The following is an 11168-nucleotide window of genomic DNA, read 5'->3' on the forward strand; positions in this document are numbered from 1 at the left end:
CTTTATTACAATGTTTTCCACTCATGTATTTGTTAGTAGAAAGGTATTTTACTGTATTATTGAACAGTGCAACATGGTGTTAAAATCAAACTCGTACCTTTCAATGCATAGTTCCAAAGTCCATCGTAGGTTATGCAAAATCATCTTTTCAGGACATGCCCTTCTACAATGTGCATAATCCTTCAGAAGGGGATTGGGGGAGATGGGTATGATTACTTTTTTTTTTTTTTTCCAAATAATGAAATCATAAATTTTGGAGAATACCATTTCTTACCCTTAAATAGTCTACCTGCACCATAGCAAAATCCCTTTCCATCCTAATGAAGCCGGAGTAATGACCATTGACATAACATGATCTTAGAAGAGTCACGTCCCATTCAGATTACAAAACCGAGTCATACTATTCATTAACAAATCAACAAATCATAATTTTTCAAGAACCAAATGATATACATTCACCTATACATGGCATACATTTGTGTAAGTGAAGATAATTCTGTCTAGTGTGAACAGTAAAAAAAAAAACAAAAAAAAAAACTTTCCAGTAGCATTGTATCATAGCTAGTGTTTGCATCTTGATACTTCAGTGAATCACCATACTGTTCCATCATTGAAGATTTCTGCAGAGGCTACAGAAAAAACAATAGTACAAAACATGTTGTTTGTCAGCTGCTTTAAATATTCACGTTAAATGGTCAAGTTAAAAAAAAAAAAAAAAGCAACACAAATTAAAACAAAAACATTTAAGGCGTCTTCAGTTGAATTCTGTACAATCACAAAGAATTACTTTTTTAGCCCTTTAGGGAGAAGAACAGAGAAAGCAGAACAAGTCGTGTGTTAATGCATCATCAGTCGACACTTCTATAAAGGCTCGAGTTGAAGTGGTTTCGTTTACCAAGGCTGTAAGTGAGATGAGTAAGAGTGAGTAGACACACCAAAGGAAATATAACTTAAGGGTTTGTGTTTCTAGGGAAGCCTTGTAGAAGAGCTGTCGGCACTTTCAGCATTAACACAGACCCTTGCCCCGTCACCACACAGCGTACCTCGTCCACAACCTGCCAGTCCACATTACAAAGCTCATTGGAAATTACTTGAGGTTTGAAAGGTCATTTATTTATTCATTTAGTTTGTATTTTCTAGCCCTGATTCTTTTCAGATTGAGTCACATTCATTTAATAAATAAAAACAGACACAATTCAAAAACATTTCAGCAGGTACTACATTTAGCTTGGGCATACATCAAAATCAATGAGGCTTTACCATATTAATGAAGCAGCTTTCCAATTTTCAGTGTTAAATATATCCTGTCCAGGAAGTATGTGCATAATTTCAAAACAGAAAGAGCAGCTACTCGTATCCGATCACGGACAAAAATTTGATTTGATACTTGCCCAAGCTTTATAATACCCACTGAAGAAAACTTATTTTGGTCATTGATTTGAATGAGCAGGAAATAATGTAAAGAGTGTCCTTTTGATGTAAAAACCTAAACTTGATTCACCGATGACATGCACCTGCTGTTGACACGACAACACACGTCTGATTGGAGTCCCAAGGGAAACCCCAAAGATCCATGTGGTTTTCCATTCATTAGATCCATGCTTTTCAAAACTGCACTCATCCAGTGAGTTAACAGCCACGTGTGTGTGTGTGTGGTTTGTAGGGTCCTGCATCAGGGCCTGGTTGGTTTTATTTTCACCATCTACCTCTCGTAACTTTCACATAGTGGGACAGACAGTTTTATTCGGAGGTGGTCACTTTGTCAAGGCTGCAGTGGCTCGGGGTTGAGGGTCTCTCGTCATCGTCTGCTTTCAGGAGCGGGGAGCGATCTGCGTCCCCCCCCGCCTCCTCCCGCCGGGCAAGCCATCAGTCGCGGTGGGCTTGGCCCGGCGGCGTGATGCTGAAGACCTGGATGCGGAGGTGGGAGGCGATCTGGATGCAGACGCCCGTACAGTAGCGCGTCAGATCCAGTAAAGAGAGGACCTGAAGGAGAGGAGGCAGAGGATGGAAGAATAAAACCCTCTCTGCTGTTCTAAAAACACAACTGTAAAGCACTGTGTTGAGTGGCATATTGCCATAATAAAATGCTCAATATGTTCAATAAATCATTTTTTAAAGGAATACACCAAGTTTTGGGGAGATTGGCTTGTTGGTCAACTTAACATTAAGTGATGAGAAGATAAGACACCAGTAGCATCCTTGTGTCCCTGGTAGATCACTGGTGCTCCATGCTAACTCTTTAACTGTTGAGTGCAAAGTAAGAAGACTGACCTTGTAGTGACAAAAAGTAGTTTTTATGGCCTGTAGATTCCTAAATTTTAAAAATGAAATATCATTAACTCAAGAAAGCTGATGCAGCCAGGTTTATTTTTTGGAACTATTTTAGGTGATCAGCCACGTATTCATCCACTGCGCAGTGATTTGTAGCTGTACACAGTCTCCCATCGCCCACCGCCTTCACTTCCTATGGGAATAGTCAAAGTAGACCCTGCTAGATCAATAGTACTTTATTCTTAGATCATATTTCATATACATTTTACCAAAAAACTGCCAGACATGGCTGTATCATTTAATATCACTTACCATTTAGCTTAAGAGCTAGTGCTCTAGAGCCATTGGCCTATCATCACTCACCATAGCGTTTGCTAAAGAGTTAGCATGGAGCACCAAAGAAATTTTCAAAGAAAACAAAGTGTCAAGGAATTGTGCAAGAGAGGACAGGCCCTATGGTGTTATGAGAGAGCTACAGCAGGCCTACAGTCTTTAAAATGAGAAAAACAGGTTCTAAGAGAGTGGGGCCTGTCAGACTGTATAGCGCATTTGTTTGCATATACATATCCAAAAACACGATTTCACAGTTATTCAGGCAAATGTGGAAAAAGGTTTGGCTGTTTTGGCACCAGTGTTGGGGTCCTTACTGGAAAACAGTGATAGCCTATATTACACATTACTCACAAACCATTGTGCTACTTGTGTTCACCGGGCTAATAAATGTTGTAGATCTAAGAGCCCATGTTACCAGCAGAGGTATGTAAATAATGACAGACAAAAAAATCTATATCATTTTTGGGGAAATATGTGTGCATGTTTTAGCCCATTTACTTCACTGCAGGCACACTTCACATTACTGACCATTTTCCAAAGCATACTTTTTCATATGTTTTTAATGTGTTTTTTCCCTCCAGGCAGCCATTTGTTTCCATTCATTTCCTTACAGTAGGAAAAGAGACTTGAAACTTGAAACTTTTCAGTTTCAAGTCTCTTCAAGTGTCAAAGAATTGTACAAGAGGGGGTGTGAACAACTGACCATGGCGATCCAGAGAACTATGTGCTCATCAATGAAGCTGTTGAAGTACTGGTTGAGGAAGAGGAGGCCGGGACCTATGAAGGCTGTGTCTGGGAGGTACAGCTCACTCTTGGTCATGTGGGCTACCTGCAGAGACAAACATGAGGGAAGAAATGCAGAGGAGAGACACAGTGCACTGAATTAGAGGATCAAATACAAACAGAGGAAAGACATGTCAAGCCTAAAAATAGGTTAAAGTTAGAGCTATGACATTTGATTTGACGAGATTAAAGCATGATGAGCGTACCACCAGCTTGTTGGAGATCTTGGAGATGACCATGCCGAAGGTGAGGAGGTAGAGACAGGGGTGATGCTCAAACAGCTGGCTGGACGACTTCTTGAAAATGATGAAGGCCAGTGTGAGGCTGAGGCCGATGTGCAGACCTGGGGTCAGTACGCTGGTGTCCTGCAAAGCGCAGAGAAGGACTGTTTATTAGGCATGAAATCACAACATACCGCTTATTATCTGCTGTACAAGACCAGGTATTTCCATGAAAGTCTGTCTCCAGATTTTGCATTCTTTATATAAAAAACATGCATTATTTAAAAGACAAAGTCTGAGTGAGTTGTTAAAGTGCGAATGTGTGTTATGACTTACAGCCACAGTGGAGCCGTTTTTGCCCACTCCTCCATTCAAAATGACATAGAAGTAGTTGTAGCAGGAGTAGAGGGCCCCCCCGATGATGCCAGTGATGGGGAAGACGTAAAGCTTCAGCCCGATGACGGGCAACTAAGAAGACACATGAACGCCAAATTAACATAAATATACACCGTCTTTTCCTCAGAGAAACAAGAGAGGTGCTTTTTATGAAAGCTGCAGGCATGCCGAGCGTGATGGGAGGACAAAGCAAAAAATGCAGATGACATCATCAGCTTTTTGAGCCAGATCATGTCCAATAGATGACCTGTTGCCATGGCGTTAGCTACCCATAATATTTACCTTCTCACTTCTCTCATGTGATGTTTAGTCAAGCCTCCGAAGGCAGCACGGAGTGAAAGTAAAACACAAATTCTATTTAATGACTAGTAGGAAAACTAGGGAAACTAGGGATTGGTTCAGATAATTATCTCAGTATAAAACTACTAAATCTTTAATAATACACCTAAGGTGTGGATGATAAAGGAAATGGCAGTGTTCCTGTGTGTGTATGTGTGTGTTTATGCATGTGTACATGTGACTGTACAAATATGTTTTCTTATAAATTATACCGTGGTTTGCCAAAGGCTCACGCCTCCAAAAGCCGACATCAAATACATGAGTATGATGGCAAACTGCACCTCCGTGACATCGACCCTGTACAGAAAAAGTCAAAGAGACAAGCTTGATTAGCTTTCGTTGTACTGACGATGCATTGAATTCCTTAGACAAGGCTGACAGTTAAATAGAGTGGGATAACATTCTGACATCTTATTATGTGAGATAAATCTAACATCACTGAACGTGCGACTTACAGGCCGAAGCGGAGGGTCCCGGACACATATGTCTGCCAATGGGCGCAGAAGAACATAAACATCCCAATGAAACCACAGAAGAACATCCAGTCAGAGTATCTTCCCATCCCGCATGATATGCAAGTTCCCACAGCAACAAACACTGCAGGGAGAGTGAGAGAAAGACAAACAACAAGAGTCAGTAACTGTTTGCCAACACACACATTATGAATTATCCGCTGCTACTCAACATCTGATTAATGTCATGGTGGATCCCCCCTCCCTGATGTGTTACTGATGCACTGCAGATGCCTTTTGTTCGTTTTTACATAAATGAGCTGTGCTAGTCCATGGAAACTCTGTCTAAAGGGAAGATTTAGGCGCCTTTGGGTGGCACAGCACCTGTGGAGACGGCATCACAGCCGTGGTCGAAGAGTTCCCCCAGAGGTGAGCTGGTGTTGGTCCTGCGGGCCTGCTTCCCATCAATGGCATCCAGAGACTGGTAGATGAACAGGCCCAGTGCACTCAGGATGAAGGCCCATGCTGGAGCCTGGGGGGGGAGGGGGGAGGGACAGGGAGAGAGAGAGAGTCAGAAAGAGAGCAAGAGATGTTAAAAGATTCAAAAGCTCCCTGCTCACAAGAAAGACCTCAGCCTCGTTCCTTGGTGAAGCAACAAATACTTACGCAAGGAGCAACTGCCGTGTTTGCAGCCATTTCAAAACTAAATCAATGATGAAACCTTTATATACCCTAAACACACATATATATTTCAGATGTTCTGTGTTACCATACTGTGAAAAAGGAAGCAAATTCTGACTTTACACATATGATGATGCAGCATAATTTGGCTACAGTATGCTCATGTTTCACTGACTATGGTTTCCGGTCATACTAAACTGACATCAAGTCTCAATTATCAATCCCTCTAGGGAATTACTGCACCAAGACTTACTCTTACTTTTCACTGCATACATATAAACTTCTCTACAGCTTTACTAGTTTAATATATAATATTTCCACATTGTTCTAAACTTTCCAAAACACTGGAAGCAGCTGCAGAGAACATAAGACAGCATGTTTCCCTTGTTAGAGGGCTCTCTGATGTCTTGATAGGTTTAGCTGGTGAGAAGTCCAGCCCAGGGAGAAAACGACAGTTGGCAGAGGATGGAGACTACTCAACATGGAATGCTTTTAACCTAGTGGCCTCCACCATAACTACTACATCACCGAAACCAAGTGTGTACACCTCCAAGAACGCACACACACACACACACACACACACTCTAAGAAAGCTTTTTGCAAGCCAAAAAGAATAGCAGTAGCAAAGCTCAAGTCCTGTTCAGGCGGCACTTGCATGATGAGAGATTGTAGCAGGCGTGATCTCAAATCAGCACCTCACCTTGTAAAACAGTAAAGAAACTCAAGATAGTCGTAATCCATCTGTTGAATTGGCCAATGTGCGTATGATCAGTATTGTGTAAATCAAATCAAGATTAGAAAGTAATGATGAACTGATTAATTCTTGATACAGGATCAGTTGCAGTCAGGTAGTTGCTGGTAAGTGTTGTATGTACATTACTATGTACATCACACCAACAACACACACGTTGTGACTTTATTTTTGCTCAACCTGTGCTGTGTATGTGTGTGTGTGTGTGTGTGTGTGTGTGTGTGTGTGTGTGTGTGTACACTGTAAGTATGGTGAAGGACGGATTCCAGCTGTCCCGAGTGGGTCAGTTCCTCTCTCTGGGGTGCAAGTTTCAAACCATCTGGACACAGACAGCCAGCCAACACAGAGTGCTGACAAAAACACTGTGTGTGAGAGTGTGAGTAAAAGAGGGAGAGAGAGAGCGAGAGAGAGGGAGAGAGACTGTTTCTAGAGAGAACAAGAATTCCATGCTGTCCTAGCTATTCAGAGACCCTGCTGTTTTAATTAAAGTCCTGCTCTTGTATGGACCCCTGTCCTAAAATGCCTCATGGACTGATGTGGAACATGGACAGAGTCCACTCTAGTGGTTTTGGTTGCTTTCTGCAGTCTAATTGATATGTTATCTCAGAAGTCACTATTGGGCAAGCCCTGAACTGTGTATGTGGGTACATTTACATGCCCCTCATTTGTCAATTGCTTGTTTGCAAAGGCGTGGGTTCATTAAGTTCACCAAAAAGAGTGGACAGGCGCCAAGTTTCCACTCGTCAATAATACTAGAAATGTCACTGGATTGGACTTGTGGAATCTGATAGTAGGCGGCATGCTGTGTGCACTCTGGACTTTGTGTCAGTTGCAAGGTTCTCATCTACAGAGGAATGGGCGGACAAAGGTGTAAATCTGATAACAATGCCTATGTCTTGCCTGCTCCTTCAGTTGCACCTCAGAAGAGACATAAGTGGATTATAGGTCAACTGTCAGCTGTGCTGAGTCATTTTTGGGATATGCAGCTGGGACTACATGAAAAGGGGCCATTTCAAATCAAGCTAGTCATCAAAACAGTGAACACTTTAGTTTCACCTTTCTCTAAGTGCTAAAGGTGGTCTGTCTTGCTTAAGATAAGACACCAGGATATGCTCCATGAGATAACAATTTAGCAGTTAAATTGATGGACCATTAGGCCAAGTCCTTTGAACCCAATAGTCTGGCTCACCCTCAAAACAATACTGCATCATAAGACCACGGGCTGACCACAATATGTCAAAGCCGTCAATTGTCTAATAACCAAACATGAGACCACATGATAGACACGTTACAGTCTAGCCCAAATACGTAACTCCATTACAGTTGAATGTAACGTTGCGTATAACGTAGCCTTGCAAACGTACACAAATCGTAGAGCACGACTTAAGACATTTTACGAATAGTTGGGAGACATTCTTCAATTCGGCATACACTGGCATGAACCAAGCAGCACTTATTTCAATTAACTTTAAACTTTCAGAATCGGTTGGTTGGTTTGTTTGTCTCACACCTTCTTCCGCCAAGCACACCGCTGAGGGCGGTAGCGAGCAGTGTAAGCCGATTATAAAAGTGGAAATTTGACTAATGTAAGAGCTGCTGAGTGGATTAAAGATATACCGAATTTACAAGTGCATCCTTATGATTAAGAAAAATATCTTAGGTAATGATTTACGGTGTACGTAAAGTTTGCCGCTAAGCAATGCGACAACAAATTGCTCTATTTCTGAATGGAGTTTGGCGTACCGTTCTTTCCATACAAGAGGACTGCACGTAACTGGGGCTAGTCAGTGACCGTCCAGAAACTTTGGCCAAGGTCGCAGTTACTCACCTCCTCTGTCGCCGTGGGACAGTAATACACAAGCAATACTGTGGAGAGTATATTGACCAGCAGTCCAGTAATAGTCAGAGTGTTTGGTGCAATCCATGTCGGGATTTGTTGGACCAGCCAGTTCCAGTATATTTGACACGGCGGCTCGAACAGGGATCGGCCAGAGGCGCTGTATTTATGCTCCTCCAGCCGCTTGAGTTGTGCGGCTGACAGCGGCTCTGGCCAGAGGAAATGTGGCATTGTTTTTCAGCCTCGTCACTCCTCGAAGTACCGTAACCACTTCCCGATACTCCCGGCTCCTTTTTCAGGCAGGGCTATCTTCTCGCGTCCAATCTCGAAAAATAGCAGCTCATTTGGCATTTATAGGTGAATAGGCCATTTTCCACAGCGGAACCATGAGATGTCGATAGTCTTTCCGTTTCTGATCGAGTTGCGTCTCGACAGGAAGCGAGGGTCCGGAAGGGAATAATATGGCTGTCTCTCGCCGGGAAATTTAAATGAGAATGTGTTCCTATCACCCGATTGAATCTAGATGTCATATAATTTACTGCCAGAATATAGGTCTGGAATATGGTGACATATGATAAAGACTGTACCCAGTGGCGAATAATCGGATAACATGGACTCTCAATGGCCTACTCAATGAACAAACTTTAGTTGAATATTACCCGGTAAAAAAAAAAGAAAGTCTGATGGTAAAAAAAATATCATAAAAAATTAAAAATCACCTACAGTGGCCATAATACGCCGTCGTATGCTTGTGTAGGCATTGTCATATATTTTTACCTCCACTGTAGCCTAATGGGAAGATCTCTCCCAATCCAGCAAACACGATTGCAGTTAGCTCATAAATAGAAAACAATTTATGATTTCTAGTAATGTAATCCATAACCTTATTCCAATTAAAGATTTCAATGCAAATGTGCCACCCAATGTACTGTAATCAAATTACCTTTTCCTGTAATGGGAAGTAAGGCATCTGCGTTACATTTTAAGCTCATTATTGGCGTATTATGTATAAAAGATTCCTCTTGTCTTGTTCTGCCTTCAAGTCATGTTATGAGTCAATGAGCCAACAAAGTTATAAATAGGCTACTCGCTGCAGTCTCGGACGTCGGAGCTACCCGCCAGCACGTGAACGCACCAGAAGACCTCCAGACTTTTTACATCAATGTGCGCATTCAGCTAAATTAGCAGCAAAGTAGCCTAACTGACAAAAATAAACCCGGGGCAGGATCTTCATTGATTAACCATCTAAATCAAGTTTCAAGTCGGCAAGTTGATTTTTAAGGAAATGAATGGAAACAAATGGCTGCCTGGGAGGAAAATACATTCAAACATATGAAAAAGTTAGCCTGGTATCCAGCCCCTATGAATCGCAGTTTTCAGCACTCTTCGAATTTGCATGGCGATTCATAAGGCTATTCCGATTCATTCATCCTTATGAATCGCCATGCAAATTCGAAGAGTGCTGAAAACTGCGATTCATAGGGGCTGGATACCAGGCTATGAAACGGTATCACTGAACGAAGGTGCGGTGATTTGCAACGCACTGTATCTTGCGCTTCAGCTCTCAGAACAGGACAAGAGTCTTTGGATTGATATCCAGAGCCTTTCACATATGAAAAAATGGAAAATGGTCGATAATATAAAGTAGTTGTATTAAATGTGCTAAAAAAAAAAAAAAAAAAAACGTTGATTCTTTTTAAAGAAAAATGTTGTATCTGTCATTTAGACACTTCTGCTGGTAACATGGGCCAAACCTTTTCCCACAGTTGCCTGAATAACTGTGAAATCCTGTTTTTGTATATACAAATGGGCTATACAGTCTGACAGGCCCCACTCTCTTAGAGCCTGTTTTTCTCATTTTAAAGGCTGTAGGCCTGCTAGCGCTCTCATAACACTATAGTAGCCTACCTATCCTCCCTGCACAATTCTTTGACATTATTATTAGTATTATTTTAAGGATAGTAGGCTACATAAATGTTTTGCCAGATGTCAAATCTTTGATGCACACTATCTCAGAAGTGAACTCTACCCGGATAGAATCTTATAATTCCAAGCTCACTGTATCCAGATAATGCCATTGCTATGGTAACACATCAGTTTTCTGAGTCTCATGCACAAATCAACTCTGAATTCCACAACATTATCAAACATTCTATGGCAGCCATTGTAAGTGAACCAACCAAATTACCATTCAAGAGTTTAGATTTGACAGGGAATGACTGCTATCAATTCAAATTCTATAGCCTATAAGTTGGCTATAGACAGTAGGTCTAGTCCAGGCTCATCCAAACTTTTTCATGTCTAAGACCCCTAAGTAGACTGTCATATAATTTCCCCCCAGAATATGGTTCTCTGACGTATGATAAAGACTGTAGGCTTCAATTGCTGTTTAAACAGACAGGATCTACACAAAAAGAGCACTCACGACAAGAAATTGTACAATTCTTTTTATTTTATCCCATGGGTCATAATTACAAAGGTAACGGCATGCGCACATGACTGAGCCTCTTATTTGAATCAAGCCTCAAGCCCAACATGAATCCAAAAGCATACTGCGTCATGCTGAATATGAAAGGCAGACTGTGTGTAAGCCTCGAAATCTTGTCATTTATTAGCCGTAAATACACTTTTATCCCAAGTAAAATAAAACTGAAATTGACAAATACTTATATGAATCATCTAATAGGGGTCAACACGTTCATTAATCCAACATAGTCAGAACTGTTGTCATTTTTCTTGCTATATAGCACATTTTGAAGTTCTATGACTGTTACATTGCACATTGCATAACATCATACAAACACCAAACCTTTGTTTATACATTTCTTCTCCCCTTCTTTCAGACCCCAGAAATAATGTTTACCTCCAACAAGCACTCCCAACAAAGAACAAAATGTGAATACTGTAAGTGTGTGATACTGTTTGTGCTATATATATATGTGCTATATATGTTTTTTTTTTTCTTTACACACTGAACCAAAACACTGCCGACATGCATCTGAGCTGACACAGAGCCTTTCAAAATACCAGAGGGTGACAAAGAAGATGAACTGGCTTTTTCTATGGTAACTAGCTCCAAACCCGCACACAGCATGCCACGCCAC

At 41.4% G+C, this 11168-nt stretch overlaps 1 protein-coding gene across 1 annotated transcript; it reads right to left on the reverse strand.

Moving 5' to 3' along the window:
• Positions 1 to 71: 71 nt before the first annotated feature.
• chpt1 (choline phosphotransferase 1) lies at positions 72 to 8479 on the reverse strand. Its single transcript, XM_071535473.1, has 8 exons — positions 8056 to 8479; positions 5180 to 5327; positions 4799 to 4940; positions 4556 to 4640; positions 3945 to 4076; positions 3594 to 3752; positions 3308 to 3433; positions 72 to 1983 (listed from the first exon to the last, which is right to left on the reverse strand). Exons 1-8 carry the CDS (start codon positions 8293 to 8295, stop codon positions 1867 to 1869), a joined length of 1149 nt encoding a protein of 382 aa, XP_071391574.1. The 5' UTR covers positions 8296 to 8479; the 3' UTR covers positions 72 to 1866.
• Positions 8480 to 11168: the final 2689 nt, after the last annotated feature.

Source organism: Centroberyx affinis, unplaced genomic scaffold (genome assembly GCF_046629955.1).
Source record: "Centroberyx affinis isolate AG114_WGS23_722 - 3 ecotype Tasmania unplaced genomic scaffold, CSIRO-AGI_Caff_v1 ptg002712l_1, whole genome shotgun sequence".
NCBI classification, from domain to species: Eukaryota; Metazoa; Chordata; class Actinopteri; order Beryciformes; family Berycidae; genus Centroberyx; species Centroberyx affinis.